The sequence below is a fragment of the Colias eurytheme genome, chromosome 6, assembly GCF_061535395.1.
Source record: "Colias eurytheme isolate Ceu_HAF_F1 chromosome 6, ilColEury1 Martin Lab GWU primary, whole genome shotgun sequence".
NCBI classification, from domain to species: Eukaryota; Metazoa; Arthropoda; class Insecta; order Lepidoptera; family Pieridae; genus Colias; species Colias eurytheme.
Genome location: NC_142985.1, coordinates 6,182,585 through 6,197,805, shown reverse-complemented (window position 1 = coordinate 6,197,805; position 15,221 = coordinate 6,182,585). Strand labels below are relative to the sequence as shown.

Below are 15,221 nucleotides of genomic sequence, written 5' to 3'. Positions count from 1 at the left end.
TTACTATTATTTTAACGAGAAGAATGAAAGGACCGATCTAGTAGGTATATTCAATACTTAGAAATATCATGTAGCTAATACGTTGGAACAATAATCCGGAATAAAGGGACACGCGATATTATGCCATTGTGGCGATCTTCAATGGATATTATTCTTTGCACAAGGTTTCTCATATAATAATACTACCTACATTATAACTAGTGCCTCATATAGATGTGAGTGTTTCTACTCGATGTTCCAATAAAGTTTTGTCAAGGGATCTTTGCCGGCACATAATAAAGTATTACAAAGCCAAGACCGTCATTGTTGCCGGTACTTCAATCGGGACCCTCTGGAGTGAGCGTTTAGTACGGCGAGTGTACTTGACTGTACGGTGTACCGAACGATTGTTTAACTGAAAGTGAAATATTCAAGTGAGTTTGTATTACAAGTTCACAATTCACAAAGCTTTAACGACTTCTTTGTGTTTGTTATATTTGTAACATTTAACTAGTTTTAAAAGTCTTTGCTTGCAGGAAACGGTGGTTTGAGTGTCTTTTTGGTGCAGTTGTTTTTATTAGTTTGACCACTATTTATTGAGAGAGAGAGAGAAAATTAAATCAGTTTTTATATTATAAAGTGTACGTAGGAAATATATAGAATTTATATATTATCGAAGAAATTTATGAAAATTTCTTTCTTCTTTTGTTGGTGAAAAGTTGCCCGTCTTCCTAAAAAGCAGCGATCTAGCTAAAAGAAAACAGAAACAATTTTATCGCATAACATTTTATGGAGAAGTAGTTCAATATGTGTTTTGAACAATTATTCTTGTTGTAAGTTACCTTGGGTCATAGTAATATCATTTTATTGAAGTGAAAACTTCTTTAGCGGCGTTGAGCACTTTTTCTGTAATGGGTATAAAATCTTAAACTCGCGTCAGAACACGTGACCTGATCGAAAAAGCGTAACGGATGGATATCAAACATGCTCAACGTAATAATCAAGTTTTCACTTCTGCCGGCACTCCCGGAGTGCAACCCGTCTTTTTTTTTTAGTTTCATTTCAGATCTTAAAAATAATTTTATACAAATTCTTACTAATCTGATGGCTTATTAAATTTAGACATACTTATAACAAAGAATTATGCAAAATTTCAACATAAAATTCTCAGCGGTTTTTTATACTTACATATTGTGATTAATAAGCAAATTTTAAATTTTAAAAATCTCCAATTCAGCTCGGTCAGAGAATAAGTATGAAGTTATAAGCAAGCGATAGTAAACACGTCATAAGAGGACAGAGATAAGGTTTTATGAGTTCACAACGTCGTATCTGTACGGCGAGCGGTAAATGTGCATAAAATATCTGTAGAACTATAGATAATCAATTTTGTAATTGATGAATAAAAACATGTTTTTTTTCTAATACGTTTTAATACTGTGTATAGTTAACGGATGCAGGAGATAGTTTAAAAGTAATACTGTGTTGAATTGCTTTATTTATTCGTAATTATTTTAGAAGATAATGAGTAATTTGACCTGTAGTGTAATTAACAAACAGTGTAGAATTAAAAATAATTTTGTATTTATATTTAATACTAAAATGTTTTACTTTATTCATTATTACGATACTTTGCCATATTATGATAATATATACGTACAGTTACTTACATATTTTGTAAAATTAAAATTGTAATACTGGTTAGGGAGCCAGGTGCAAATTTGGTTAACTATTTCCTCTCAAGAGATAATTCGTCAGACGCATGAGAGTATAGTATTATAAAGCCTCGTGAACGTCAGCTGGCGCTCGGTTGGGGGGGTGAGCGGTTGTAGCCTCCCACGCACATAGGAAAAAAAATACATTCATTCATTCATTTCCTCTCAGCTAAAAATTTGTCAAATTGTAGCTAACCCAATATCTCAACGAAAAAAAATAGTCAGCTGGTTACAACATGGTGTATTATACGTCAGCTGGTGTCTTGAACATGAAAGTTAAATTTAAAGAAAAATTTATTTTCCGTTATTTCCTCTCAAACAAAAATTTACCTGATGATAGCTTATATGTAACTGTGGATAAATATATATGTCAGCTGGCTGTACCTTGGTGGAAAAACCGTCAGCTGATACGGCAGGCTACAACCGCTCTTCCCCCCAACCGAGCTCCAGCTGACGTTCACGAGGCTTCATAATACTATACTTTGATGCATTTTACTAATTACCGCTTGAGAGGAACTTGGTCATAAAATCTGCTGCTGGCTCCCGGACCATACTGAAATGATTTAAAAGAGCAACTATGGAGTTTCTTGCCGATTCTTCTCCATAGATACTGCTTTCCGAATCGGGGGTAAATTTTAAAAATATGTATCTTGACGTTTCAAAAGTGCTTCTCGAAGAAGTCTAATTGAATAAATAAATGTTTGAGTTTTGAGTTTTGAATTATTTCGTCAAACATTGCGTAGCGTAAAGTAGAGCAGGTATCAGAACGAAATTGCACAGAAAAATACAACTTTTTCTATAACCTAAACTTACATTAATTATTGAAAATTAAAATATTAACATAAGATAATAATATTGAAATTATTTCAATAGTATGTTAGTTCAATAGTATTCCAAGTAGCAGACATTATGCCTACGCAATCTACTAGGTACTAGATTACATAACCTATAATTTATAATATTCATGCGCTAAATTAAAATTTCAGTTGTTAAATAAACAGTTTCAAAGATCTGCTTTCATTTAATTATGTAATTAATTGGAACGTAACTTAGCAATCACACTAGAAAAGTTCGCAAAAAGTAATCGTAATAATTTCTTTCACAAAATAGCTTAATACTGTTAAAAGTCCGATATAAAGAAATCTTAAAATATATCATACTTTTGGCGGATAAAAGTAAAACTCCTATCACAACAAGTCATTAAAAGAAGAAAGAAGAATTATATAAAGTGAAACAAGTCTCCGAAGTTTCGTTTCGTTTAGATAGGTCTTTCTTTTACCTGCTAGCCCTAATTAAATGTTTATTTTCTTGTTTATTATAAAACAAACGATCCGCTCTCACTTTATTTGGTTTTTAGGTATAGGGAAATGTTTTAAAAAATATTTTGTTCTGAATTTGACACGCCTTTTAGATATATTAGCGCCTATATATAAATATATTTGGGAATTTAAATCCATAAGTAGAGATTAATTACATATTATTATGTAGATCTTATATATGCGTGTATAAGAAAACTAAAGAAGTATCAGATATTCAAAACTCAATTTAAACTATGTATGTGCTAACATATTCTTCTATTAGGAAGAACATCAAAGTCTTAGAAGATCAATCTCATAAAACAGCTGCTTTGAATTATGTATTTGAACGTTACCAATGACAGGCTCATGTATTTCTTGAAATGAGATTCATTTAAATCCCTTTAAAACTTCGCGAAAGTTCTATTCGCTCGCGAGTGTAACCGGTACGGGTGCAAATTTAAAGTATGTATTAGCAACGCCGCAAACCGTCAACCTAGCGAGCACGAATATTCCATTACTGCTTTAAAGTGACATTCACGTTTTCACATAGCACCCGGAGGTGTTTTTTATTTAAATAAACTAATATGATTCGTCGATGCCATTCGTTCGGTGATGTTAATGAATGATGAAACACAAATGAATGTGATGGTCACTTGCGGAACACGTAAACGGATGACTTGTGTAAAAAATTGTGTGATAGAGAGTTTTAAAAAAGTATAAAAATACACCATCAACCCCCAATAAAACAAAGGATAGGGAATAAAAAGGTGGGTCACGGGTAGACAATAAATAACATCGATGATCATAACATGAATTGATTGAGACAACTGCAAAACAAGGAGCGTCCCGGAGAGCGGCGAGTGGCGAGTGGAAAGCAACGCACGAGCATTGTTGGGGCTCGGCTCATACAGATGGGCCGAGGATTATCATCAATCACCGGCTGCAATTGCGCAAGGCCTTTCAGAATGCACACCATGCTATTTGTGTGCACCGGTCAGGATTAGGCAGTATTAGTTGAATCGAATTCCGTGCTAAGCGCTCTGCGGCGCTATGTGTTACTGTGAAATGTGCCCGGCCTTCTCTAAATACCCCGCATGGCCCACGGCCCGTTCGACACGAATTCATTTCTAAATCACTGAAAACGTGTTGAAATCGCAACTTTGTTTCAATTAACACCAATTCCTGTTTCTTGTTAAAAATAAGTTAGAGCTAGAGACGATGAATATTGTGTATCATAATGACATGAAAATATATTTTAATACATAGAGCATTAACGTTTTTAGCATTTTTTCCTAATATTGAATACGTATACTAAAAAAGGTACTAGGTTGCCAAAGTTCAAAATTTAAGTTTTTCTTGAAAACCGTAATTTTAATTTAAAAAAAATCCAATGCCGTTATGTAGAGACATTTAAAAATGTTTAGAGGTAAGGCTTGTGTTAATGAGGTCTAATTATATGGCGTCATTAATTTTTTCATGTATTATGGCCCCCGTGGGCCACACTGAAAGTTTTGCGTAACTAATAAATAAAACAATTTATTTGTCTAATATTATATTTACTACTTTTTACAGTATTCTCCGTTACATTTAAAACACTTTTTCATCCGTTCAAACCATTTCTGGAAACATGAGGTCCATTGGTCCGAGGGTATGTTTTCTGCGTGCTGTTTGAAAGCAATCACGGTCTCTTCTGGTCACGTAAATGTCGAACCACTCATTGAATCATAGATTTTTAGGAAAAGGAAGAAATCGTAAAGTGCTAGGTTAGGACTGCGTGCGGCATGAGTCACGTGCTCTATGTTTTCAGAAGCCAAAAATGACTTTGTTTTGTTCGCGGTGTGCGCCGAAGCACTGCCATGGTGCAACAAGATGCGACTTCTAGGTCGCTTTTCCCTTATTTTTTCTAAGACATTGGGCAAACAAATAGTGGTGTACCACTCAGCATTAACAGTCTTTTGTTACTCAAGTGGGATAGTGCAGACAAGATTCGTCTTAGAGAAAAATAATGCAATCATTTGTTTGCGGACCCTTCTCGCCTGCCTCAATTTGGTTGGTTTGCTGTCACTTTCAAACACCCACAAAGAATAGTGGTTTTTTATTTCTGGAATATAACCATATATTAATATTTCATATCCTGTCACGATATTATACTCGGCATTAGAATGTCCGTAATTGTTAACTTTAATAGCATTTCTTAACACCAATCTACTCGAGGTCGTTTTTGTTCTGGAGTGAGTTTTGGAGCAATTCACCGGCAACCAAGCTTCCTAACTTTGAAATGTTCATGTAAAATTTTCTGAATTTGGCTCATACTAATCCCCAAATGTCCTCGAATCTCCTAATAAGTGATATGGCAATTTTCATAAATTAGTCGTCTGACGGTAGCCATATTTTCCTCCGTGATCGCAGTTGAAGGTCGACCTTCACGAATTTCATCATGGAGAGAAACACGGCCGCGATGAAATTCAGCATATCAATGCCTTACAGTGCTCAAATGAGGTGCTTCCCTCCCAAAAGTATTTTGAAGGCGAGCAGTGCAAACTTTCGGAGAAAGCGAACTTTTAAAATCATCAAAAATCATCGCCCTAAAATTGTTTCGTGTTAGTTCCGTTTTTGCTACGGACAACGAACTTCAACTTGAGATAAAAAAAAATTGACAAGCGCTACCCGCCAAATTTTTTTTACTCAACTAATGAGACTTCATATAACGTTTAAAAAATATAACATTCGAAATTCAAACATATGGGTGGCCAGAAACGCAAAACTTTTAGTGTGCACTAGGTAGAATATTAAAAAAATGTTTTGCTCTACTGATTTGTTGTTATTGTTATGTTAGCAGTTAGGTATAAATTATTTATCTACCTACTTATAAAAATTGTTGTGAAGTAAAATAAACGATTATAATAAATATTATAATATTGCAAATTTTGTATACAAATTAATTGCGTTATATTATTGCCAATACTTTCGTAGTTCAACGGAATTGTTTATATTTGAGTTTAATTGTAATTACACTCATCACCATTATTAACTACTGATTAATCAAAATGTACGAACATACATTTATTAATATCTTTACAGGAAGTACAACAGGATGGAATTTCAAATATATATTAAAAGGAAAGTAGTATTTAGGTAAATTAATTTCAAAAACAGTTGCAGAATTTCAGTGTTATTCTTAGCGTAATTTTAAAATGATTATGATTTCTAGACAAGTTAAACTTATTTACCTACGAATGATGGGTAACAGGCTTCATTTAAATAGCAACCTATATCAATAGAATATATCTAAAATACAGTATAATAATAAATAATCTTTTTAGCGTAGTGACTATAGATATACGCATTTACATTTAACAACTAATTAGTAATCTGTGACATAGATTTTTATAAAAAGCGGACTTTATTTGCATTGTGCAACCAAGTGATGCGGTTCTTCATAATTCAATATCACACAATCATTTATGTTACCATCGACTGATTTGAAAGTATTAAAGATTATCTTATTATGTGATGTATATATTATTTCAAAATTTTCGATCCACCTACAATTAATTCAAAATTGAAAAAGATATTTATTCACAATAACCATTTTGTAACAGTGTCCACATGCAGCATGCACTAACTTCCCTCATGACACTTCATATTAGAAAAATATTTTGTCATTTATGTAATGTTTATGGTAAAGCGCTTCCATCCGTATGCAGGTGAGCGGCGCGGCGCCGACCGACGGTCAGGCGCGCTACTCGCAGCGTCTCTTGCTGAATTATACATGAGATTTCCGAACTGATCGGTTGGTTTAACTTTTGTAAACTGTGACATACTACTCTCATTTTATAGGGCTGTATACGAAATATATAAGGCTTTGCATACTTACAATTTTATGCAATTAGATGCTGTTTTCCTAGATTAATGAAAATTTGTATATATAAAAATAATAATGAATGTTTTCAGAGTTTTGGTTATAACATAATTTACTTAACTGTGTGAGGGTTTTTAAATAACTTCATACAAATTAATTTCAATAATTTATTTAGTAGACAATAGACATATTAAGACTTAGTCAATCAGCTCATATTGTACCTACTACTCTTCACACATAAATCATAATATCAGTCTCTGATTTTTAAATGCTTAGCACTGTAGGTACGCGACATTTGGAACAACACAACAAGTAGCTTCTATTATAACATTCCCTAATATGAAAAACTACATAAATAACTATAATCTTCACTAGTCTTATTATTTGGTCTGAATGATCACAGTTTGTGTGAACTCTTCCCTCTCTTACGTCAATTGTGTTTCATCTGTTCTATTTTTCTGTTTCTTTTCTTTATAGTATTGATATAACATATCCGGTATCCACATAACCAGAAATAGAACAAGTAAGGCATTTTGCGCAGTTATACAAACGATATAGCTTCCTGTATAGTCTCTTATCCAGCCTAAGAAATAGCCTGCTGGAGGTACAATTAAACCCATGCTTAACATTCCTAGACCTACAGCAGAGGCCACTTGGTCCATCCTACATTCTTCAGCAATTGCAATATTTCTAGATACGATTACCATACTCCTTCCAATTCCATAGAATAGTGATAGAACTAGTAACACGTACATGTCCGTTTGGTATGCTAGAACTGTAAAATAATCACCAATAAGATAACAAGCTCATTTTTATGCAATTTAAATGAATAACACTAAACAATTGATATAATTGTCAAGAAATAAGGTCTATTACATTTGATATTGTCTGGTCACGGTTACTGGTCAAGAAGACCACGATTTATTCATGTTTTTCTAACGCTTTAATTTCTAACTTCTAAATATTATCATAGTAGAAAGTAAATCTTGACAGTAGGATATTAATTGTGACTCTCCCTACTTATTATCTTATTATGTATTTACCAAAATTGTGTCTAATTTATTTACAGGACCTATGACATTTCTTATTTCGGTATTTTTCCTTAAAATACTTACTTTGTCGTACTACAAGACAGCAGACACTGGACAATATCACAGTCATTTTAACAGAAACATTGAATTTCGCTTGCGCCTGCGGCAAGGCCAGTCTTCCAATTATATCAGCGATGGCCACAGCTGACATGCAATTGGCGGTTTCTTGCTTATCCATATTCGCAGCTCTCTATAACAAGAATGATTTAAAACATCATCATTTTCATCCTATTTTTAATCATTCAGTATTTCATTTTTTAGCACATCATCATTCATAAAATATAACAATTGAATAGGGATTATATATATTATATAATACCTAATATATATAATATAATAGAGTATTACATACCTGTAGGAAAAGTGGATACAACATGCTAAAGTTTTGTATAGAAACAAAGGTTAAAGATGTGCCAATAATAACATTTAAAAATCTAGGACTTGATAATAATGAGATATCGAGCAAATCGTATACATTTTTTAGCATACTCATAATTCTGTTTCCATTTGTTATAGGTTCTGAAAAAGGGATAGTTACGTACATGTAAATTGGATTGTATCATCACTACATAGTATAAAACAAAGTCGCTCTCCCTGTCCCTATGTCCCTATGTCCCTTTGTACGCTTAAATCTTTGAAACTACGCAACGGATTTTGATGCGGTTTTTTTTAATAGATAGAGTGATTCAAGAGGAAGGTTTATATGTATAATAACATCCATTAAATAGTGGAGAAGTACTGTTATTTTTGAGGTTTCTAATGTGATGTCGTAAAAAATTACATTTTTTCCGCTTACATTGCAAACGCAGGCTGAACCCTACGAGTTTTATCAAAATAATGTACTAAGTATTATACACATTGAAAAGGTCGACAGAAAAGTCCGCGATGGTATATGTCTATCTCTTATGGATAACCCACAATAACTTTTTTTTGTCATTTACTTTTTACGACAAATAATGGCTAATTTTCGAAGCGATTTTAACCAATACAGCATTAATCCTTAACCAATTAAATACCTTGAATACATTGTTCATTTAATATAGATCTATATGGCCCTTTACATCGTATGATTTAAGTGAATATTTTCGAAGATATTACAGATTTAAAAATTGCGGGACGTAGCGTTTGCGGCGGTACCGGCCGGCCGCCCGGCTATCTATTTTATACCCGTGCCAAGCGTTTAGCTACTATTATTATGTATTCTGTGCCCGTGCGAAGCCGGAGCGGGCCGCTATGTTTTTAATTTTTATATACAACGTTCACAGTTTTTCTGTAGTGTATTTAGTATCAGCATTGCACCCGTGCGAAGCCGGGGCGGGTCGCTAGTAGTAAATAACTCGAACTATAATGACAGAACGATAAATTATTATAATAATACAAAAAAACCTTAACTAGAGGTTCTTTAATTTAAGCTTTCATTATTATGGGTCCTCTTAAAAATACCCACGAATTTTACACCGGAAGGAAGTTAGCGCGGAAAGTTTATTTTTTTTAATTATTAATATCTCAAAAAATTGCTCCTTAAATGCTCCATCAGAATCAGTAATTGCTCCACTTCTATAATTATTAGTTTATTTATAATAAATTTAAAAAAAAATCCAAATACTGAAAACTTGATTTCCCTATAGAATGAAAAATATTCACTTTTCATAGAAAATTTTTTTGCAAAAAAATTGCTCCCGATTTGCTCTATCAATTACAAAAAAAACTATTTAATTTTGATAATTTTTACAATAATTAACTGAAAAACTATGTTTGCATAGTAAACTACTGCGCTGTGACGTCATCAATTATTGTCGTTGCGACGCATAAGGGTCATAGGTATTTACACGTATCAGCACTGCAGCGATATCTATTAAGACCTTAATGTTTATGTTTTCTTATTTATATTATTTATACTAGATTTCCGCCCGCGGCTTCGCCCGCGCAGTCAAAGAAAAGCCCTCATAGTTCCCGTTCCCGTGGGATTTCCGGGATTGCGTCGTTTTCTCGAGATAGCCTTTGTCCTTTCTCGGGTATCAAAATATCTCCATACCAAATTTCATGAAAATTGGTTCAGTAGTTTAGGCGTGATTGAGTAACAGACAGACAGACAGAGTAACTTTCGCATTTATAATATTAGTATGGATAGTGATTGAGTCAACAATTGAATAACAAGTGTAAGTACTATTTTATTCAATAATAATGAACAATTAATAAATATTTCTACTGTCAATCATCATCAAAGTATTGAATTGGTATTAATAATTGAATTTGAATTTCTGTTTACTATAAGAAAAATTAATATGCACTTTTTATTTCAGGGTGTGAAGGGATTCAGTCAAGGAGTTTTAAATTATTGAAGAGTGGTAATTATTTAGAAGTAGGGTTCGCGAAAAAAATTGAGCCCTACTTTTATATAATCACCTGAAAATTTTTCACTAGAGTATAATTAATAATTCTTTATAATTATATAAAGAATTATTTTTGACAATAGGTTTTACATAAAAATTTTACTTATTACATAAATTAATTATTGAGTTTCATCTAGCAAAAGTTGAAAGAAACAGATATTATTATGTATTTAAAATCATTCTTATCATAGGTATGTTTATAAACATTTCCCTACCCATCCCTAAACTCGCATATTACGTTTATTCGTATTAATAAAACTTCAAGTAATTTTTAATTAATTTGTGTTTCAGTCGCTTGTTTCATCTTTCGGTGTCAAGTTGCTATCGTTTAAGGGAACTATGCGGGTTTTCCTTTGAAAACGCGGGCGAAGCGGCGGGCAGAAATCTAGTAAATAATATAAATAAGAAAACATAAACATTAAGGTCTACAGATATCGCTGCAGTGCTGATACATGTAAATATGGCCCTTATGCGTCGCAACAGCAATAATTGATGACGTCACAGCGCAGTAGTTTACTATGTAAACATAGTTTTTCAGTCAACTATTGTAAAAATTATCGAAATTAAATAATTTTTTTTGTAATTGATAGAGCAAATCGGGAGCAATTTTTTTGCAAAAAAATTTTTTATGAAAAGTGAATATTTTTCATTCTATAGGGAAATCAAGTTTTCAGTTTTGGATTTTTTTAAAAATTAATTATAAATAAACTAATAATTATAGAAGTGGAGCAATTACAGATTCTGATGGAGCATTTAAGGAGCAATTTTTTGAGATATTAATAATTAAAAAAAATAAACTTTCCGCGCTAACTTCCTTCCGGTGAATTTTACCATTAAAATTTATTAGATATTATGTCTATGTAGATATAATATAGTTGCTAGTAATATTCATTTCTAATAAAAAGTAACGTACCATTCGTGGGAACATTTGATTTGTCATTTTGCTGCAATTGTGTAAAACTTTGAGATAATAATTTATGCGAGTCAACTTTTTGCTTTCCATTCTCTTGTAAAACTGACGGGATTGTCGCTCGTCTAGTTCTTTTGTAGACTTCATCATTAGTATTGCAATTATTTTCTAGTAACGACTTTTTTTCGTCAATTACGACCTCCTCTTCCACTCTCTTCATGTGCCATTCAACGGGCTGTATGAGCAGCGTTCCAGCTATCTGAAATACAGACCGTATTTTATTTGTAACATTTGTAAACTGGGAAAATCTAAAGTCTCCTTTTTAAAGTAAAACACTGCATTGTTTTCTAGGTATATTAATTATTCATCAATCTCATGTGTTTAAACGTATTATTTCACTTTAAAGAGTTCGATTACATCACCAATTATACTGAAGTGCTATCAAATATTGGCCAATTTTATTGAGGTTAAAAGGTAACGAGTTATTTTTATACAAAATACAGCTTTGATGTGGTTAATAAAAACATTATATGAACGTAATTTATATATTTTGTAGAATATTTACCCCATGTAAACTGAGAGCGGAAAGCAGTAAGCATGCTCCTAAAAATCCATAATTATCCAAGAGATATCGCACCACATGTGGCATTACTGTCTGCCCAATGCCGGTGCCCGCCATTGCTATTCCCACAGCAATACTCTTTTTCACTTTGAAGTAACTATTAATGGCCACAAACGATGCATTTTGAATGAAACCTAATCCGATACCTATAACGAAAATCTAAAATGTAATCCGTTGATTCCTGACTCTACATAATATTATTATGTACAAAAATGATTTCATTTAGCTGTAAGATTTTGCTTCTAAAACCATGGAGAACAGGGATGTTATACAATACGTATTTAATTAAACAAAAATATAATTGCTACAAGCTTACCTATTAGAACACCATAGCTTATTATCAGGTGAACGATATTAGTAGAAAAACCGCTAACAAAAATTCCCAAACTGGATAAAAATGCTCCTGCCACAGATACAAATCTGGCTGACGTCAGTTTAACTAGAGCACCGGCGATCGGGCCACTAAAATTGCATACAAAAAGCATAGCACTGAGAACTATGGACGCTCCTTGCGTCTTGTGTCCCATTGCTTCCAGAGCATCTCCGTATAGCAAGCTGAAGAGGGACAACATAGACTGATTGAATACCTAAAATAGAATTAGGAGTCATGTTATTAAACCTGATGGATACCATATTTTATACAATTAAATTAAAGTTAAATAAATGAGATGTATGCAGTCATTAATTATGAATAATACAACATATTTTATAATTAGCTTTCAGAAAGCAAATTACATTATATTTCTTAACCAAAATATGTTTCTAATATTATACCTTAATAAAATTCCTTAGTCTTTACATTTTATTAATTACGATGTTAAAAGGTATCTAACTTGCCGTTTAAATTAAGACTGAGTGGTAATAAATCCAATTATATTATTACAGGCATTCTGTGAACATTCCTAATAATTAAAGTTTTCTTATAGCTAAACATTTCTCAACAAAAAAAAGTTTATTTGGTGATGTACTGATGTACATCGTATTGCACATATTATGATTAATATTACAGTCAATTTAAGTTACTTGTGCAATACAATTTATATAATTATATCTAACATGCTAACCAACACTGTAAACTTATGAAAAAAAAAACTTGTGACCGCTGTTACTGATGATATACATAATATAAGTACCTTGATAACACCATGAAATAAGCCTGGTTTTTAAAAGATAAATATAATATTTGTAACTTACATTGGAAACTCCTGTTCCTATTAAAATTACCCATCCCCAGTCTCCATCAGGTGGGACCAATTTTATCCTTTTCACAGTTCTTGGCAAAACTAGAACTTGTTTCTCCGACATTTTCTTTAATTATCATCTAAAAATATAAAAAATCTTTATTATTAAGTCAAAATACAAACATAATTTAATAAAAAATGCTATTGTTATTCTACATTGTATAATAGAACCTGGTTTAAAGAATGTTATTAGTAGTCAGCCTTGAACTTGATATAAACAATTTGTGAGACACGTAAGTAATTAGATTAGGTACGTTTCGATTTACACAGTTTACATATTCTGTCATTCTTTTGGCTAAATTACTATTCTTCAAGTTTGCAATTTTAAAGAAAAAATATAGAGTTGATGGATGGATGTTTGTATAATTGATAGTAATCAACGGTTGGGGTAACCTTGTTTTGTTAAAGATTATAAGTATTGTATCTATAAATAAATCACCTACACTTCATTATCTAGTTTATTGGATGGTATCTAGAGTTTATTGGATGTTAAAAAGTCAAGTAGATTAGCATGAAACACACTGTAAAATAAGTGGAATTGACGGTCATATTACATTTTGTATGAACATTAAACGTGGACTTTGAAATCATAGATTTATTCGAATTTGTCCCCACATCAAAATCTCTTTTTAATGAACAGTACCATTATATTAAGTATTTATTACGATCAAATAATTTTATTTGTAGGAATATTATGGACCGAAACAGTTTGAATTTTTTTTTAATGTCTGTATGCATAACAATTGTAGTATGGGTAATTTAAATTTTAAATTATTCAATATACACATAGACATATACGTCCTCGAAACTCACTTCTAATGATTTTTCATTTAGATCAATGAATCTTTGACATAGTAATAAAATAATTTTTCATTTCGATCAATGAATCGGATGTCATAATGGTAACAAATTACAAGACAGAGTTACATTCCATATCACGAAACGAATTTTTATACTTTTAAAGCGGCAGATATTCAAGTAAATTATTTTATAAATGTCTTATACAACTAAAGTATCTATCATGTAATGCATACGTATAACGTATTCCACCGACCTTCATTAATGATAATATAATGATACTCATCTCAACTCTAATGAATGTACAAAATCACACAACTAATTCATTCCTTACCTATTTGAAACTATTTACAAATCACATTCATAACCCACAAAATCAGTTAACAAAACACATGTTCACACTTTAAAATTCAGTAATTTTATGCCATACATCCGTCCAACGTGAAACTACGCTTGTTAGTGAGATATTTCATCATTATTTGCGATTTATCAATGCTAGTCACATTATAAGACGAATTTGGCACCCGAGCTATTACAGTAATCTTTACAGACACTGGGATAAAGTGCGACGCTATCGGAAAATCCAATTAAATACATAGGTAGATTTGATCAAGGAAATGTGAAACGTTTTTGTGTGACATCTGCTGGTTTGTCTCACGTTATCAAAGCCTTCCAAATACATTTATTGTGGGGATATTCGTCCTAAAATAAATGTTTTACAATTATACATTTTCGACCAATATCTGAAAGCTGTGTATTGTTTATGTTTATGTTAATCTTTATTATGGTCTAAAAGTATAAGTAGTAATCGCGACCTATCAACGATGAAACCGATTAAAAAAGAGTATCAGGCGTTTAAATACTGATGAATGAAAAATATTAGAGTGTTGTTTCCCTTTTAGTACATATTATGAACTACATAAATCATAGTTTTTAATTACCCACATTAAAAACTATGATTTATGTAGTTCATAATAGATATTATGGATGGACGAGCAGAGGCTCGTCTTCTTCTCGTTTCTTCTATACAACAATTCCCACTACTTAAACATAATGAACTGAATTGAAAGAATTAAACAAGAAAAATGTGTAAAATTCGGTATTATCCGTGATTCACATTTACAAACATAATAAGTATAAAAAAGATTACAATACGCCCACTATAGATAACATCCAAAGTGATGTAAGTTAATCCTTTTCACCATATTTTCAATTTTCACACAAATATGACCAAATTAAAAATAATTCTAAATATTATATTTCAGTGAAATTTAATTAGTTGTGAATTAAATTATGTTATTATCGACATACA

General features: G+C 31.9%; 1 protein-coding gene across 1 annotated transcript; it reads right to left on the bottom strand.

Moving 5' to 3' along the window:
- Positions 1-7,007: 7,007 nt before the first annotated feature.
- LOC149907695 (monocarboxylate transporter 12-B-like) lies at positions 7,008-14,412 on the bottom strand. The gene is made up of 8 exons (XM_090102740.1): positions 14,244-14,412; positions 13,065-13,191; positions 12,187-12,457; positions 11,814-12,016; positions 11,252-11,507; positions 8,298-8,464; positions 7,970-8,135; positions 7,008-7,629 (listed from the first exon to the last, which is right to left on the bottom strand). The coding sequence occupies exons 2-8, from the start codon at positions 13,173-13,175 to the stop codon at positions 7,280-7,282; spliced, it is 1,524 nt and encodes a 507-aa protein (XP_089958866.1). The 5' UTR covers positions 13,176-13,191; positions 14,244-14,412; the 3' UTR covers positions 7,008-7,279.
- Between the last annotated feature and the right edge of the window lie 809 nt (positions 14,413-15,221).

Bases quoted from the DNA above. Each gene is read 5' to 3' on its own strand.
- LOC149907695 (XM_090102740.1), bottom strand. From the start codon at position 13,175: ATGTCGGAGAAACAAGTTCTAGTTTTGCCAAGAACTGTGAAAAGGATA. The intron at 11,508-11,813 runs GTAAATATTCTA...TCTGTATTTCAG, and splicing joins CCGCTCTCAGTTTACATGGG to ATAGCTGGAACGCTGCTCAT. The intron at 8,136-8,297 runs GTATGTAATACT...TTCTTGTTATAG, and splicing joins TGTATCCACTTTTCCTACAG to AGAGCTGCGAATATGGATAA.